The sequence below is a fragment of the Triturus cristatus genome, chromosome 11, assembly GCF_964204655.1.
Source record: "Triturus cristatus chromosome 11, aTriCri1.1, whole genome shotgun sequence".
NCBI lineage: Eukaryota > Metazoa > Chordata > Amphibia > Caudata > Salamandridae > Triturus > Triturus cristatus.
This window is the reverse complement of record NC_140594.1, coordinates 264,842,063-264,861,270: the sequence shown is the minus strand read 5'-3', so window position 1 is coordinate 264,861,270 and position 19,208 is coordinate 264,842,063. Positions and strand designations below refer to the sequence as shown.

The 19,208-nt window shown below is 43.1% G+C and overlaps 1 protein-coding gene across 3 annotated transcripts in view; it reads left to right on the top strand.

The window, feature by feature from the left end:
- Nucleotides 1-19,208, top strand: part of TTC28 (tetratricopeptide repeat domain 28) — a 1,841,724-nt gene that overhangs the window by 1,028,299 nt on the left and 794,217 nt on the right. For all 3 annotated transcript variants that reach the window (XM_085636419.1, XM_085636418.1, XM_085636420.1), the window contains one exon: nt 14,014-14,161. In XM_085636419.1, the coding sequence (XP_085492545.1) occupies nt 14,014-14,161 (148 nt within the window). The remainder of the gene's footprint in view (nt 1-14,013; nt 14,162-19,208) is intronic.

Genomic DNA, 19,208 nt, shown 5'->3' with positions numbered 1-19,208 from the left:
GCTGTGGCATTGGAATGCAGCCTGGGAACGTACTTGCCAATGAGAAAACTTAAAGGCTGTCCATTAAAAAAACTTGGATTCCACAAGACATTACGCAAGGCAGGTCTACAAATACGAATCAGTTAAGGCATTATTTTTATAGTACGAAATCTTGGCGAGGAACGCTTTACGGATGATTTATATGGTATTTCTGGGCTTCAGCGCTGGTCTCACATTTCAGCAAGTTCACGCGTAAAATGAATTTGAGTGAAATGTTTTTTCCTCTCCCAGACTCTACGAGCAGGAATTTATTAAAAAATAAAAAAAAGAGCCCTTCACACGTGTAAAACGCAGGGTGAGCTCTCAGTCTTGGTGAGTGCATCATCCCTGTGTAGAAATAATTATATGGATATAATTAAATTCCAGCCCTCGCGAGTCAATGGCTAGTGAAGTGTAGCGGGAACGTGTCTGGAATTACCCGGGCCTGGTGATGGTGAGAGACGACGCTCGCCTGCCATAGACTGCGTGGGCGGTGTTGTGCGGAAGGTGTTATAGATTCGCCTTATCTCGAGAAGCCTCGCGTCTTCAGACGGCACTTTTTTCTATATCCCTGACATCACTCACTAAATTGAGTAACCGAATGTTTCCGTCCCACAAATGAGATTCATCATTCAGATATCAAACTCAATTTGGACTAGGGATGGGAGGGAGAAATTCAATGGCGGCTGGCAGTGGTCGGGCTGTGGGAGGGGGGTGTGGGGAGTGCAGGGCTGTAGTAAAATAAATTTTAAAAAATTACCTTATCGCCGTGTCTCTTGTCGCCCCTCTGCTCGCCAGGATACACCCAGGCTCCCCATAGCCAATCACAACGCTCCAATGCAGCGTTGCGATTAGTAAGCACTGAGGCTCCTCTGAGCCAATCACAATGCTGCAATGCAGCGTTGTGATCGGTCTGAGTGTTGTTTTTCAGCGCTCAGCCAGGGACTGGGAGTCTGGACATGTTCTCCACCCTGGCTGTAAGGCAGCCTGGGTGGGGAACATACAAAGTACGCATGACTGTTTGGCTGGCCCCGGAAGGCCGGGCAAACAGTCATGCCCACTGATAGAAGTGCATACCATTCCCCCTGGGTTCCTGTTATCCCCTTGGCCCTGCCCCCAAAACCCGGGGCACAAAATAAAACAACAATAAACCATGGTTTATTTTCGTTTTATTTTTATTTTATTTTTCGCTGCTGGAACCGGCCAACGCGGCTGGAGACAGGGCCGGACTGACAAACGAAACCGGCCCTCGCAAACTGCTCGGCCGGCCCCCCTGAGGGGGCTGAGGCGGTGCAGCCGAGTTGTAAGCAAGGGTCAATTTTGGTCAATTTTGTTACAGGGGGCCGATATTGCAGGCCCCCAGTAACACAAATGGCCCCACAGGGGCCCAAAACCGCCCCCCACACTGGCGGCCCACCGTGAAAACGCCCGGTGGCCGCTACGGCCAGTCCGGCCCTGGCTGGAGAAATTCTTTATGTACAGAAAAACGTCAGTTTTTTTTTTAGGCTCGTTTCACGTTGACAGCGGGATCCACGTTTTGAGAGAGGAAAGACGTCTGCCGAGCAGAACTGGGGCTATGCTCAATGCCTTCAATTTTACGTCTTAAACGGGGATGTTTATGCTGAAGCAGCTGGTAGAAATGTCTTTTTAGGTCTGGGGTACTGACAGCTTTAGTTGGCGTAGGGACAGCTTTAGCTGAATCCCGAGCCTCATGTGATTAAAAAAATAAAATAACAAATACATACTTAGATATTTATATACCATGTAGGGGCTTCGGGTAAGTCCTTTTCATTCATTGGTGTGTTCAGCAGTCATTCACATTTTGCTACTGTCCACCACCGTATACACCATGATGCAGTGGACCCGCCCACTTCAGCCACTGGTCCTCATGAACTGTGTGCGACAGCATTTTGCCTGAAATAAATGCACTTCATTACTAGAGCAGCGGGACAATGCTTTAGTTTGCCAATTAGTTTTCTTTCAATTATTTATTTTTCTTTACTTTTCTTTTTTTAGCCATCCTTGTGTGTTTGAATTATGTCTTTGGGTTACAGCGACTGAAAGCCAATAGTACCTTTACTTAGCAACAGTAAGAATTATGTTTTCCTGTTAAGTGCTATAAAATGAAAAAGGGTTTCTATTCCTACTCCAAGTACACCTGGCCATCCAGAAGCATCCATATTTTTTTTTATTGCAATCATACAACTACCATTTTGAGGTAGTGTGTGTTCTTTTTTGTTTTCCTTTTAATCTTTGCGGGATATACTTGCAAAAAAACTAACTTTCTGAGTTTAGACATTTTGGCTTTGGCAATGCTTGTTTCTAAGATGGCCCTCGTTGCACAGACCTTTGGCAGCAGCCTATTTTAATGAGGAATGCTGCTGCTAATGAGGTGAAGATTCCTGCCAATTATCTGCAATAATGTGCAGGTATATTTCCTTAACAGAAGGTCCTTGTTATTCGCAACAGCTAATCATATGCGAATGTTGCTGTGGGGAGTTTGCTGCACTTCACTCAAGTCTTTCTTTACTCTCTGATGAAGGACACAGGACCTTTTGGTTGCAGTGGAGGACGTGCAAAGTATCAGTGAAAGGTGCATCTTTCATTTTTGCATTAGTAGGAGGCTACCCTAAACCCATACACGTAGTTATACATAACCTACCATGCAGGCCTTAACAACAAGTTAATGCCTCAAATTGCTTTTGTGGAAAATTGTATGTCTCAGCATTCCTTGATTTTGTGATATCTGCAGTTTGGTCACTTGTTTATGGGTCCTCTGGGACTACATGCTTCGTTTCTGAAATGTACAAGTCCCCGTGGAACTTAAAATCGAATCCGGCCCGCTTTACTTACCCAGTGTCGAGCAGGGAGTGACGTGGATGATGTAAAGCTGTAAAAAGGGTCCAGCATGATACAAATCCGTGAAATGAGCCAGTGTCCATAATGACTCGTGCATACCAAGTTTCCTGAAGGCGCACACCATTGTAGTGTGTGCTTGTCCAAAAAATGGCTGTCCGCATCCCCCTGCAACGGAAGGCCTGGCTATTGTGCTCAATGAGTATGCAGGCGAACAAGCCCCGCATCTCGCGAGAGGCATGAGGGCAACTCTCAGAGTGGAGAGGTGTGTGTCAAAATACCAGAGTCCGTAGTGTCCACCTGGAGTTATATGACCAACATATCATCAAGGTAAGCACCAAAGGGAAGTATAGATTTACTATTCTTACCCCCATATCTATGTATCTTCAAGATATATTGGTAGCTGATATTGTGGACTCGATTTTTGTGCAGGTAGATGTATAAAAAAGTTGATATTTCAGTCGAACACCATCGACACTGGATTTGGTTGGTTACAGCTTTCATTACTCACTGAAGTTGCATTTGTCACAATCGGTAAATAACTTCTTCCTGACTACCAGTGCTTAATTTGAGCCGGTGGTTTCCGGTGTTCAGCACCTGCACTTCATTACCGGCACCTGCACTTATGACAGTTGCCACATGGTGACGCTGTTTGTGTAATTTAAAGAAGAGCGGAAAACAGTTGTTTATTAATTTAATATGTCTTAAACGCTACCAATACCTGCCACCCGAGCCATTCTTAAATCTTTGGGGGCCTGGAACAGTCTGAATTGCCACACTTGTAGCAGTGTGATGGTTAGTAGTTGTGGAAATACTGTCATTGGCAGTGCTGGTGAGGCAAATGTGGTGCAAACTGCTGTAACCTCCTGACGAGGGCTCTGGCGGCACTTACTGTTTTTACAAATTAAACACAGCTGACTACCCTCAATTCCTTAAACAACACAACACTCTTGTCGTCTTTTTTGTGCACTGCCCTGTAACACTTCTGCGGAATTATTTACATATACGATTCAGACTTTGAGCCCTTTCTGAGGGCACCCACAATCCCTGAAAATAAGCCAATATTCTCTGGTTCAGACGCGACAATCGGGCGAGGCCGTCGCTGTGTCACCGAGAAGAATTATGCGGGTCACAGCACGGGTAAGAATGGGAAATCGCTGGAGCGTTCCCTGCCGCTCGAGGAAGGCGGCCTGTGATTGGCGGCGTCCTTGGAGGCAATGTGATTTCCTTTCCTCATAAATTGACTGGCAAATCGGACTGGAAATGCCGCGCCACCGGGCGAGATTCCTCAATGCACCCTTTAACAGGCACGGGGCCCATGAATAAACACGCCGGTCCATTCCATTGTCGTGAGCGAGAACGCCGCCAACGCCGGATTATTAGAAACGGACACAGGTTCAGGAGGTCACCCACATGTTGATTATGAGTCAGTTACAATAATCTAGCCGGCTTTGTCCTGTCAGGGGTGATTTAGCACGTGCGCAGATAGTTTGGGGTGTCCAGAGAAAGTCACCAGTGTCTTGGTATGCTATGGTAAAAAAAAAAAAAGTTTTTTTTAAGGAGGAAAAATGTTCAGTATCTTCTGGTTTGAGTGAACTTTAACCTTCACACACAAATTTGCTCAAAACAGGTGAATAAATTCTGTTATCCACAGCCAGGTAGAAAAAATGTTGAAGGAGTTCATTAGGTTAGAGTACTGGACAGCGCTTCACTGCCTCTAGCGGACATACTGTGGTTTATTAAGAACATAGGCTTGGTGCCTGCCCAATGCTTACCATTGGTTGGCTTTCCTTGTCACTCTCATTTGGCTGCTTCTTATTCCTGTCCCAGCTTGTCAATCTTGCGTTTGTCCTTCCCATGGAGCATTGCCTCGTTACAGTCTCTTTGTTTAAATTGCATTGCTGCTTCCACTGCTTGCTTTTCAAACACTAATTTTTTTCTTTTGTGTGAAGCACTCCATTAGACTGCTGTGTTTGTAGCCATCTTTTGTGTGTCTTTCTCCCTGCACTCCGTGTTGCTGTCTGTTTCCCAACTGCTTCTCCCCCAAGTACTCCCTTCTGCTCTCACTTTAGAGCTTCTCCCCATTCCTTCCCCCACCCACATCCTCCGTGTTGCTCTCCCTCACCCCCTGTGTTGCTTTCACTCCTGCCTACACTCTGTTGCTTTTACATCTCCTCCATTCCTCCCCTGGTTGCTTTCATGCCCCCTCTTCACCGGATGAGCTGCTTCACCGCTCATCCTCACCCTCTCCCTATTGCTTCATTGTAACACTTACCCTCCCTTGTATTGCTTCCACTCCCACTGCCCCCCAGCTTTACAGAAAGCGCCTCAGCACTTTTCTTTTATTTTTAGTTACCTATCCAACTCGGATCAGTAAATAAAAAGAAAAAAAAAGCACCCCAGTCATGTTGTAGGTATGTGTATGAGTGGTACATGCATCTACAAAATGACCCGGGTGACAGCGTCAATGTTTTTTTTGTTTTTTTTACTGTTGCCAATATTGTATGCTCTGCAGCGTGGCTAACAAATATTAGCAAAGCCAATAGGTCACAAAGGTGCAACCCATTGCCTTTTCCAATGCTTGTTTTTGAAAATCTGTACACAGAGTTCTTAAAAATATATTTCATTCATTTTTTAGACACTGGCATGCCACAGTGTTGCTCTTGAGGGGGATGTTCTAAATTAGCTCTGTAATTATCCATATAAGTACATGGTAACCCTTGTGGAATATTTTTGTCCCTTTGTACAGTGGTGCAGCAAGGGCCCGTGGGTCCTAAGGCAAGTAAGAAAATAGCCTTGTCTGCCACTGGTTGGGTAGTAAAAGACAGCCATCACTGGGGGTTTAGTGAAACCCATTGCACTCCTGGACTCCAGTGCCACTGTACCGGCAAAATGATCTCCAAATGCAGAAAAGGTGTAATTCATATGACAAATATTTCAACTTCAAATACATTTTATACTAAAACAAAAATGCCCATTTACACATGCATGCATCATTATTTTCCTCATTGCCTGTCTGTAATATGAGCAATATCTTAGAACATTTGACTGTTTCGAACACTCTTCCATGAAGCGGCTACTCCATACTTGGTTGTTTGTATTTCTTTGTGTTCATCTCAATTTCTCATGCCTCGCTCAACTTGGCACAGCTTCACTGTTTACTTATCTCCTTCAGATTCACGCTTCGTTTTCTTGGCATTGATTTCAAGGGTATTTGTGGTTTGGCCTCACTTTATCTCCCTGCTCTCCCTAAATCTCCTCCTCGCTGGTCGTCTTTTCTTCGTCTGTGGTCCTCCCCCGGGTTTCCCGTCCCTCTTTGGTCCTTTATCTCCACCAGAGCCCAAGAGGTGGAACTCCCTTCCATTGATGTAGCTTCCAGTCTTACAAATCATGTGTTTTATTAATTGTGTCTATTCTGAGAAATGTCTGTCATTACCATTGTACATTCTCATGTTATGTGTGATGTGTGCAATCATGTTATGTTTGTAATATTATGGGACATTGGCTATCAGAATATATCACTAAATTAATTTCAGGTGGTAGGTAGATGTGCATATATATGTCTCTACTGCTGTACTACAGATTGTGTGATTATTCACTCAAAGTGTGATTGAGTCCCTCATGTACAACAGAAAGTCACTGTGTACAGGTCACTCCTGGTACACTCTGGTTTCACAGTCATGTGCCACGCACATGTGTTGTCATGGCACGCAATGCATGCGATGTGTATCCTGGCACTGATTGTCTCTTTGGAGAGGTAGGGTAAGCATCGTCCTGCCTGTGGACTCTGAAGTCTGCAGTACAAGAAAGTAGATGCTCTGCGGGAAGATTGGTGACGGCAGCACCAGGGCACCTCCACCCTGGTCCTGGATTCACCTCTTGACTCAGTTCTCTGATTCTTATGCAAAACACATTACCTTCCTATATCTCAGTGACATTAATCCCCTTCCGCTGCACACTTTCACTGGTTGGCAGTAGAGAAGAGGTTCTATTTTAAGACATTGTGTATCATATATAATGTTTATCTTCTAATGGGTGCTCATTTTCGTATCTCTATATTTATGCATTGTGCACCACGGGGCATTAGATCCAACTATAATGGACTAAGATGAATTCAGGTACTTGGAAGAAGACCCTTGGAAGTCCTTGGGTTGGCATCTTGTCCTCTAGAAATGTCTTTCCTAGACAACTGCCCGAGATTGAAAAAAGGTCCTTCACAGGGGGTGGAGGGCAGTTCCTCTAAGACCTTTGTAGCAGCATGTGCCACACTAAATAGGTCATTTTTATCATGTGTCTGTTCCATTAGCTGAAGAGTGTGAGAGCTCAGAAGTTGACTTGCGTGCATGCTGTCTGACACCAGGGCATATTACAATGTAAAGCAGTAGATGTCAAAAGTTGAATACTCTCTATAGAGTTGAGTGTTTAACTTTATTAGTTTTGTTTTGGGCTTCTGAGAAACGTCACTTCTCACTGTAGAGTAACCCGTCGCTGTGATAGGAGGCCCATGCATGGTACAGTTTAGATTTCACCTGGGGCCTCAAACCTTCACCAGGTCTCTTCCGGCTTCATACAGCTGAAAGCTGATTTGTGCTTCTGAAAGATACCATGTGCCTGAGGCCAGAAACCCAGAAGCAGGGCCTGCTCACTTATTCACATCACTTTTAGTGAATGTGTTTTTCCATCTCACAAGTCATTTGGATGACGTTCAGTGATGAGGGAATGAAGCTGTGTGAGGCTTGTGTTATTTTTTTCTTCTTTATTGGAGTTACTGTGCCTTCGTGGAAGTTTTGTGCCATGTGTACGAGTGCAGCAGACATATGCTTTGCAAGGTTTTTCGTTTTTAGATTGCACTGTCTAGTTTTTGCAGCGAGGGGTGACTGGCAAACATTGGTATTTCGTTCACTACATGCTTTAGCACACCATGTCTAGAGTGCTGAACACAAAGAGCTGCATAAGTCCCCTCCTCTATGTGTGTGATCATTCCAAAGCACAACCCTAGCTGGAGGCAGCAGAGGGCCGCACAGGGCCGGGGGCCCACAGAAGAATCAAAGGAAGGTTTCCCTATGATTGGAGGCCGGCTCTGAGTTCCAAAAGCGCAATGAGACATTGACATCGAGATGTGGTGGTTTTAGGTCTCGCCTGACCCAGCCCATGCGCTGGTCTGGCGAGACTTATTGAGAGGGCTCCAAAAAGTGCTACCAGGCCAGCCTACAGCTACAGTGCATGTGCGCGGGCGCGCGCGCCGCGCTTGACCGCGATTACTTTCACTTTCGCGGCCGCTTGGCATAGCCAATAGGTCTCGCTTTTGGGACCTTATAAGTATTTAGTTATGCAACTGTTGCATGGATAAACACTTATAAGGTCCCAAAGGCGAGACCTATTGGCTATGCCAATGCTTGTTGAAATGTGTCTTCAGCTCTTTCCTGAACTGCAGGAGTGTTCAGGTGGAGACAGGGGCATTGTTGTAGACTCTGGGACAATAAATTTAGATGGCATGTTTCCTGTTTTGTACTTTTTGCAAATCTTCATCACCAGTCTAGTCTAGTTGCTTTCTGGTTGTGAAGGGGTTCGGTACTACCAGGGCTGGACTGGCCGTAGCGGGCACCGGGCAATCTCCCCGGTGGGCCGCACGGGTGGGGGCTGGTTTTGGGCCCCTGGGGGCCGTTTTTGTTACAGGGCCGTTTTTGCAGCTTAGCTGCAAATTAGGCCCTGTAACAAAATCGGCCGAAAACCGCCCTGGCAACGAGCTGGGCGGCACCCCCTCAGGGCCTGCCGAGCACTTTGCCAGGGCCGGTTTTGGTTCCCAGTGCGGTACTGGGTACTACTGGAGATAGCAACATTTTTGTGATGTCAGTAGGGGTGCTAGTCGCGAAGGATTTGTGGGAGGTGCAGCTGGTCTTGAAGATGATTCAGTCAGGTAAAGGGAGCAACATTTTACCTCTGTGACTGTGCATTCACAGTGGCTGTGCGTCGGGCTGCACACCTCATCTCCTTACATGACTTAGACCCAATTAATGAATCTATGCCATCTGTGCTCTTTTTTGTATTGGGTTTTTCTTCTGACTTGAGTTTACGATAGCCCTTAGAACGTGACCATCAACAGACATGCCTACACAATGAAACCTGACCCCTCCTGCTACCTTGACAACTCGTTTTGCTGTAGCTACAAATAATGTGGCAGCAGCCCAACAGAGACTAGTCACTCTTTGTTATTGGTGAGCCAGATACTCAAAGCTTGTGGGGAAAAAAGGATAGCGTACCATGCTACTTTGTCACCCTAAACCCTAAGGCAAAGCCTTTGCACCTAATTTGATAGTGCTCCACCCCAAGGGTCCTTTCAAAAGTCACTCGTATGCCTACATTTCAAGAATGAGGTTTGCGATGTTGATATATTGGTGAACCATCTTACTGTATCCAATTAGCATTTTTAGGGAAAGCCTAAGAGAAGGCGGTCTATGCAGGGAGGGTTGTAGAGAGAGTGATGGATTGGGGCTCTAGAGAAGCAGACCCCAAAGGTTTCATCTTTTCAAAGTATGGTCCCCAATTTGATGTCTGGTTTTATGCATTATTTAATTGTTCTGCTTCTCTCCTTGATACGCCTTCTGGTTCACATATTTCATTTTGGAGCATGAAGACTCTTTCTGGGCCTAAAATGTAAGCTGCCTAGAGGGAACTAGCATTATTAATGTTGTATAATACGCCTTTAGAGCTGGTCACTGGCCAGGATTTATCCTAACTGTGTGGTGGATGATTGAGACAGGGTCACTGCCTAGGGATGTATTTTAACCCTTGTCATGCTGATTGTGTAAGCCGCCTTCGGTGCTGTTGGCCATGTGCCATTGCAGCAACATCCGCAGGGGCTGTAGATATCAGAGGGACTTTCTATCAATGGAGTTCTTTCTTTTTGCAGGACACAACAGGAAGCTTGGCCTTTCCCTGTGTCACTTGTTGACCCTGGACCCAATTTGTTAAGTACGTGTGTCACACACAAATGGGTAGCGCTTGGGGGCATGGCCTACAGTGTCCGTGTCACTGATGCACGCTATCCCCATTGTGAGAACGGTTGTTGTTTATTATTTACTCTTTTCATATTCTTCTCTTTTTTGCATTTCTTCTGGTTAACATATTTGGAATTTTTAACCTTTTTTTGGCCTACAAGTATTTTGTTATAACTGGCAAATATTCTATTACATTTTGGGCTTCCACCTCCATGCTTGCAGTGCCTATGAAAAAATACAGATACGTTTTTTTAGATCACTGGCCAAAATGAAGATCACTGGGCCAGGGTACCAATCAGAATCTTATCATTGTAAAGTCTCCTTTGCCATGACTTGAATAAATAGAAATTCAGAGGTGGATAGACTTGATTTTATGGCAAACTATGCTATAAAGTGAGTTGCGTTTGTGCTGGTGACCTTGGAGGGAGTAGTACCACTATGGGATGCTTTGTGAGATGTCACCGCAGATGCGTCGGCTCACTGTCACCCATCTTCCATGCTGTACCCAAACCCAGAAGAGTCCATGGCCTATGTGGGTTGTACCCTAGGGAAAAAAGGTATTATTTATGACCCATCATACTGGTTACTTAAAGACCCACGCGTGGAGGAACACTGGCACAGACACGTCAATATCATTTGAGTGGAGACTTGGGACTCATCGTAAAAACCAAAGCTGCTTCATCTGATGCCTCAATGAGATGTGCTATGCTTTCTCAACATGCACTACAGATTCCATAAATGTATATGTTAATAGAGGAGATAATAGAGTTAAAGGAATTAGATACATGAAACATGGCTAAATGTGGAGTTAAAGGAATTAGATACATGAAACATGGCTAAATGTGGAGTTAAAGGAATTAGATACATGAAACATGGCTAAATGTTGCCCCTGTGGGCTCTGAGAGAACCATAATAGGAAACAGTAGATCCACAGTGGTCACTCACTATTTGAGGACTGAAGTCTAATACGCTCATTCCACATGCCGTGCTAATCTCAATAAGGGTGCAAACAAAAGTTTGTGCTCTAACTGCTATTATCAGTGGCGCACAGACTTCACGGAAATCCTGCATTTTTTCCATGCTCATATTTCAATTAAGAAAAACCCTCCAAAATTTGTGTGCAACTGCTTAAGATCCTGGGTTTTCAGCTCATAAAGGGGCGAACTCAGGGGCAGCTTTTCCGTTTGAGCGGAGGAGCATCGCCCCACTGGTTAAAATGCCCCAGAATTGAATAATAAAATGCTAATAAAATTGGTTTATTACTATTTTATTTTTCAATATAACCCAGTCCTGACGCGAGCGTCTGGACCGGGGTGGGCCGCTGCTGACTGACAGCAGCAGGGTGGCGAGTGGGCTCCCTCGGCACTTTTCAAAGTGTGCATGTCCTTTTGGCCGGCCGTCTTGCTACGGACAGCCAGACATGCGCACTTTAAAACCCCAAACCCAGCTGGATTAGAGTAAATGCAGGGCTCCAGTGTCCTTGGGAGTAGTGAGTGAGGCCGCTCCCTCCACCGAGGGCGCTGCTCTCACAGCATGAGAGCAGCGCCAGGTTTGGTTAAGACACTTCTCAAGGGCTCCGGCTGCAGGATGAAGATGTGCAGTGAGGAAGCGGTCGGAGTCGGACATGTTGCAATTAAGTGTTTATTATTTTTTATATTAACCCACCACCCATCTGCCCGCTCGCCACTCCCCATAGATGCCAGCCGCCACTTTGCAAACTGCTACGTCTCCCTTCTTCCGGGGCACCTTACTCGAATACGCAGTCCAGACCGGGGTAATTCAGAAGACAGGGATAGGAAGCATGGAGCCGAGAGGGTTAGCTGTCTGACGACTAATTAGGCTATGATGTTTCCTCCACTCCCAATATCTGGGGTTGTAACTCCCCTATCACACAAATAAAAAAAATGGACACGCACGGACAGGCGTGAACTAGGGCGGCATGTTGTTGCTGGGGACTGATTTTAAGACCTTTCTGGTCCCACAAAGAGCACAACGTCAGAATAACAATTCGGGGAGGAGCGTTTTGTGTGATTGATGCAGTGTACACATCATTTAACTCCTCCTCTGGTTCTTGTACTTTTAGGAATCAGATGTAATCCTCGGCAGCCATTATCAAGGGCTTTCTTTGAAAAATAGCTGGAGGGCACCAGCCGTTCTCTGTAGCCATCCCTACGTCACCACAGGCCGGATTGGATTATTGAAGGGGCAGCGCGGGGGCAGGCTTTTCTCGCCTCCTCACATTGACATCACCTTTATGCAAACGTCACCGTGTTGCTGTCAAACATAGAGCGAACATGGACTGGTCCAGACCGCAGTGCTTCATAGCAGGTAAACGCAGCGCGGTTTCTCTGGCTCTGCGATAATACATTTTTCTCTATGGCTGGGCCTCAAATCTCCGTCCCTTTGTTTCCCTTTCACTTGGAGCGTTGTGCGTGTAATCTAATTACCAGGCAACTGGTTTTCCAGTACAGTGGCCTGTGTGGTTCAATAATAACACATTTATATGGAAGGTTAATGAAACGAATTTTCTCTCCATCCAATTCATTAGGAATGACTCTACAATCAAGGCGTGCTAATGTAAAAAAGATTAAATATTCATGTTCATAAATTTTCCATGCCATTTTTGATTTCCCCTAATCTCTGCCTCTCTGGGCTCGTGTCTGGCAAGGCTCGCAGGGCCAAATGAAAGCTAGGCTGGCTATTAGTCGTGAGCTGCCCTGTTCCTGGGCAGCGAGGGGTGCAGCTGCGTCCGCCCGCCTAATGCAGCTTGAACACACTGTAGGATAGAGAGAGGTCTGTATGGGACACCTGCTCTGCAGAGATGCACCCGTAGCCAGAAACATGGGAATAAAGATATAGGAAAAGTGACTGTATAGTTTTATTACAGAACGGCCTCCTTCTGCCTCATAATCTACCGTTTTCTTTGTTAGGGTTAAGACTGCTCAGGGTTCTAATGCACCTACTGTAGAAAGCTATTTTATTTTATAACCAAAAGTCCACAGGTGCAAATTCCTGCAAGACCCCTCAACCTGTCAACGTTTTGTGGTTGGTAAAATGAGTATTATGCTTGGTCGACATGAGACAGACCCTAGGAATAATGCACCCATTGCAGAAATCAGCAGTAACCTGAAAGCCACAGGCTTGAACCCGGGTGGTCCATTAAGATAGTCTTCTTTCCAATGTGGATAAAATAAATGCAGCTGGATTGGGTAATAGAAAAACGGATTTTTTAAATACTTTGAGATTTGTGCTGTAACAGCTTTGTGGCAAAAAACTAAATATTGATATTGTATAATACAAGTAAATGAGTGTAAAACTCTCCGGTGTAGTGTTTAGGAAACCACCCCTCCCCAACTTTTCCTGGGTATCACTTTATCATGGCATAAAATGCTGTTGTTGATTGTGGTCAAGCGGACAGGCTACGTTGACATGAGTATAGAGCAATATGTGAACTATAGGTCATGGAAGAGCACATCGGGGTATGAGCTGTTCCGGCTCCTCCAATACTTGGCTTACAAGGTGGTAAATTGATACATGGCCTTTCCCCCAATGGTTGCTTCATGGATTCACCGTGTGCCTCACATTTATGTCAGTCTGACTGATTGAGTTATTTCTTAACATTGTTCGCATTTTGGCAATAGGATTGTTTGACATGTCCTTTGACAATCACATGACTGCATGTGTTGACAAATGAGCAAATGCATACATTTTGATTTGGGGGTGTGGTTAAATCCATGAGGGATGCTCCACGTTCCACCTGTGGGTAGAGCATTTTGCCCATCAATGGTTGTTACGTCTTGCACATACTCCTTAATTGAGACCTAATTAAGAGGTATCATCACTGTGAATCAAACCAGCAGTTTCTGCTTTAGGGCAGCAGTCAAGCCACTGTGGGTGGATGGCAGTCGCTTGGGGATCTGTTTGTTTTACTTGTGCTATACCGTTGAAACTAGGCCAAGTAAAAAAGTTGGTGCATCCAAGTGAAATCCCCCACCAATCTTGATTTGTGGTTTCAAAAGCACACTATTTGAAAAATAAAGATTTTGTTTTTATTTTGTACAAATATTTGTGGTGGTGAAGTACAGCCTTAATTCAGATGTATGCTTTAGGTTAATATTCCTTTTTTGCCTCTTTTCTCTAGGCATACTTCCGACAGGGCATTGCCCTCCAGTACCTCGGGCGCCATGCAGATGCGCTGGCAGCGTTTGCCTCTGGGCTGGCCCAGGATCCCAAGAGTTTGCAGCTTTTGGTTGGAATGGTGGAAGCCGCCATGAAGTCACCCATGCGAGGTAAGCTTTCGGAACTAACCTTGTCGCAGGCAGTAGAGAGTGCAGACTGTGTGAGAGCTTGCATTGGTCAAAAAAGGCGGTCTAGTCACAACTCTTCACTTGATTGCATCCAAAAGAGAGACAACCGAGGAGAATGGATAGCAAAGAAAAATCTGGGTTTCTACACGCAGAGGACGACATTGTTTTGTAGAGGGCATATGTCTAAAGGTGAATCATGCCAGGAGGAATCTTACGGAAGAAAGTTTTGTTAATCTAAGGAAGAGTAGTCTCATATGCAAGTGGCCACAAGGCACTAAATTACACTGCACAAAGACTAAAGGTATCCTGAAAGCCCAACCACTGTCTGGCTCCAAATGAATGGCTCTCTTGATGAGACAAATTATCCTAAAATTGATAGCGCTTTCCCTCGCCCAGCTCCACTTAGCCCAGATATCCAAGAAAGACAAAATCATTTTGGAGTAGAGGGTGTGGAAGTTGTGTTTTTATGGTATTGATTCTGCAATTAAGATGTTAAACTATGTCTACTCTCCTGATGTGTTAGAAAACCTGCTCCGGCTGGGATGATGATGCTTCAGATAAAGGTTGTTCCTTCTGCCTGGCAAACATGGCTGCCAGATGGTTGTGTTTGTCAACAATTGAGAAGTGTTTTTTCCTCCCAGAACACAGACAATTAAAAAGTGCCTCCCAGGAAGGCAGGCAGAGAAGTCTACTGAACTGCTCAATGTAACTCATGCTGTCTTTTGGTGGTATTTAAATGAAATTCGTAATTTGTGTAAATGGGACAGACACATTCCTACCATACAAAACATTAGCTTAAAGGCTTAACAAATTAAGCACAGTATGGTAAAACACACACAGGACTTTTCTTCTGCATTGCGACTTTTTAAAAGACACAATAATCAATGCTACGAGCTCTTATTTTCCCATTTCCATCTGTCTGGGAAAGCCTCAAGCATGCATGGAATTGCCAATAGATTTTATTGTGTCCCTTTACTCTCACTAAAGAGGTCAGCCAGGGTTCTTCTACAAATCATTGTCCTTCTGGGAGCTATTGGCCTGCATCGAAGATTCCACAATAAATCACCATTTCTGACCTTAACTGCCTCGTCTGAAATCCCATAACAAATAAAGTAAATATGAAGAGCATGTCTGCTACTCAAACTGATGATCGTAACATTAAAAATGTATTTATTACATCAAACAGAAAAATGTCCATGGACCATATTTGGGCAAAAAATAGCTTCACGTTCTTTCTAACATTAGTTTTGATTGACATATTTTTTATTATATATTTTGACTTCTTCAAACACTTACTGAGTTCTTTTTTGTTTTGAATGTTTGCTATAAACTATTTTTGCCTCTTAACATTGGTGTTCTTATTCTAACCAGCATGGGTGGATGAATCCTATAGGTTGGAATTTTCATACATGCTTGAATTCTCACTTCTAAATTTAGGCTATATCTTTCACAAATTTAAGTGCTAAGAACTATGCCTTCTTGGAGATAGAGTTGTTGCCTTCATCGCATGTGTCTGTAATCTCTACTGAAGCTCCTTTCTGCCCACAAATCTTCATTCTTATTACTAGCAATCCTCTACTAAGGGAAGGCCAGATTCCAATTCCCCACATACCTCTTCAAAGAAACATTGGGCTCAATCACCTAAGCGTCCTCACTCCTAGCCGGGCGGTTTACAACTGTTTGAATGCAGCCGCCGGTTTTATAGCCCCATGGAAATGTCTCCTCCCACTTCCTGGTTTCATGTGATTCGCCCTTCAGTCAGATCTCTCTACATCGTTGTGTTATCATTTGGGCTATTTTTTAAAGAAACTTTCCCACCCATATGAATGTCTCCTCCTACTTCCTGGTCGCATGTGATTGGCCCTTCAGTAAGATATCTCTACGTAGTTGTGTTATCATTTGAGCTTTTTTTCACAAAAGGCTTACTGCTCTCATGGGTCTGGTTCAAATATATATGAAGCTCCCAAGTGCCTTTTGTGAGATTTCAAATACTGCATTTTCCGCAGGGATAATGCCGCTGAAAGTCCCCACAAGGTATTTGTCAGTGTAGGGCCTACGGATGGATGCTCGCCATCTCTTGTATGCACTAGTACATCCCTGATGCTGGGCTTTGGCGATGGGAGAATAGAGGTCTGTCCCAGTCATTATCTTCTGTATTCAGTATATGCCTATTTTTTGACATTACTTTTTTCACTTGGTTAGACATGGGGCTATAAGTAGTTACAAGCATGCTCTTCGGGTCCCATGTTTCCTGTTGCATATCTTCCAATAAGGCACACCTGTTTTGGTTCCTCACTATTTTGTTATTTTACACTTCTCAATGATTTTACTCAGATACTGTCTGACACTTAGTTTCTCAACTAGAGTTTCAGCCTGAACCCTGTGATCTGGATTCACTGCAGTTTTGCCTTAAGGGCAAGAACTGACCATGAGGTAGATTTTTCCCTAGGGTTCTCAGGTGGAAGCTATCAAGCTTTAACAGGTTGTGCCTGTCACTTTTTTTTATATGGGTCACAGTTTCAACTCCCTCCCACCCCCCACCGCTTTTCGTTGTGATTTTTATGTCAAGAAAAATCATTACTGTGCTGCTCACAGTGAAAGTGAATCTGAGGTTATGGTTGCATGTATTTGTCCGGTCACTAAATGTTTTGGCTGTGTGTGTGTGTGTCCCCCTCCCTCAGCACAAGCACAATTAGAGAGATAGAGTCAGCGATGGATAAAGCGAACCAGAGACCAAAGTATTTAATTTTATTTATGCTCCATCAGATTTCTGTATGCTTAAATTCTTGTTTAAAAGTGAACTTATTAAGGTGTAAAGTCTCACATTTATCTGGATTTCATTTATAACCATAAACAAGAGAGTAAGAGTCTACTTCACCTATTAAAGCTGGTACTGATGTTTGAGATTGTGAGAGAAACAATATAATATCATCAGCATATGCTGGCAATTTAATACATTGCTTGTTATGATAGAATCCATGAATATTCTCTTTTTGTCTTAGCTTAGATAGAAAGGGTTCTAACGCTCAGTTAAAAAGAAATGGAGAAAGGGGATAACCCTGACAAACACAAAAGTGAAGTAGGAGGAAGAAAGTCCATTTATAGTAATGGCACCTTTAGGCGTACTGTATAAGAAGGATATCAGATGAATAATGTTGGGACCAAAGCCAAACCACTGTAAAGTCTGGAATAGAAAAGACCAATTCACGCAATCAAAAGTCTTTTCAGCATCTAAGGCTACCGCTGACAAATTCTGAGTATATATAGACTTAGATAGAATATTGAAAAAGAGCCTTGTATTATCAGATATGTATCTACCTTGTACAAAACCAGATTGTTCCTTACCTAGTATTTTTGGAAGCAAAGCTTCCAATCATAGTGCCATTTTCTTAAAAAAAGTACATTTTTTATAATCAGTAATAACAACAGAAATAGGTCTTTATTTTTTTATAATATTGAAGATCTTAGCCTTTTTTTGGTTTAGGACATCAAGGCATCTTAGAAAGGGTCCGCTTGATTTACCTGTGTGTGCAAAATATTCAATCAGGCTTAATAATTCTGATAAAAGTAAGTGTGAGAAATGTAGAAAGAATTTTGCTGTAAACCTGTACAGTCCAGATGCTTCATATTTTTTGATTGAGTGGAGTGCCTTAAAAAGTTCTGCATGAAAGAGATCAGATTAGATTGAATTGAAGTCTAAGTGGGTATAAAAATATTTTTGTATATTCAATTAAAATATCTGAATCTTTGCTTAATAAATGATGTTGGTGATCTATTATAGAAACAATTTTTGATATTTTCTTTTTTATTTTAAAGTAATTTGCCAAGGGCTTTCCAGATTTGTTCTGACCACCATAGTGCCTAGCACTAGATTTAAGAAGCTATGGTCACACATTTTCAGTTTATTAAAATTGAGTTTGCCACTAATTAATTCTTGTAAACTCTCTTGAATTTCAGGTATAATAGGTATAGTTTAATATTTTAATAATCGTGAGAATTTCATTAATTTTAGCAGTAGATGTTCTTCATTTTGTTTAGATTTATTGGATGACAAAGCCTCTAGCTGATCCTTTAAAAATGTCCCAAAGGGTATGAAAAGTGATATTGTCTGCTCAATTAATTTGAAGGAAAACATGAAAAAAGAAAGTGAATGAAGAGATGAAAGAGTTTTTCAAAAGTAAAGTGTTATTCAATGGCCACCTTTTTGGTTGTGTGGGTTTATGTAAAATATCTAATTGTTTTCAAATGGGTGCATGGTCTGAGAGGAAGATTGATCCTATTTCTGCAGAGTACAATGTCTGAGATAAATCATGTGAAATGAAAATATGGTCTATTCTTGATTGCATATGATGGACAGGAGAAAAATATGTATGTTCTCTTTTTGTGGGGTGACATCTCCAACCACCTATTAGTGTTCTTTTCTTAATTGTGTGAACAAATCTTTTTGGAGACTTGTTAGGGACATATTGAAAAGTGGAGTTTCTAGCTACAAAAAGATGTATAATTTGGTTACAATCACCTGTAACAATACGATTGTCATCTGAGTATTGTATGAGTTGTTGGAATCATTTGACCAAAATTGATTGTCTGGTTGAGTTGGGCCATACATTGAAAATGGAAATTAGAACCTTATTAAGAATTAAACAAGTGAACGGTCATCTGATTCCTGAAATTTGAGTTGTATGTTAAGAGTTCTATAAAATAAGGTTAAACGCCATTACGTTTTCCATTTACTTGGGAAAAGAAAAGTTCTTCAACCCAACCTATCTTTAATGTTAAAGATTCAATTTCAGCAAGATGGGCTTCTTGTATTAGAGCAATATTAGCATTTAGATTCGACAGATGTGTTAAGATACATGGCCACCTTAAAGGAGATCTCAGACCCGTGACATTCAAAGATACAGTTTTTAAAGACATCAGAAAAAAACATTCAGATGTAACAATACTTATGAAAACTACATAGAGTTTGCATTAATGATGACCAGCAATAACAGAAGACAAAGGGAGGACGAAATTGAAAGAGAAGGAA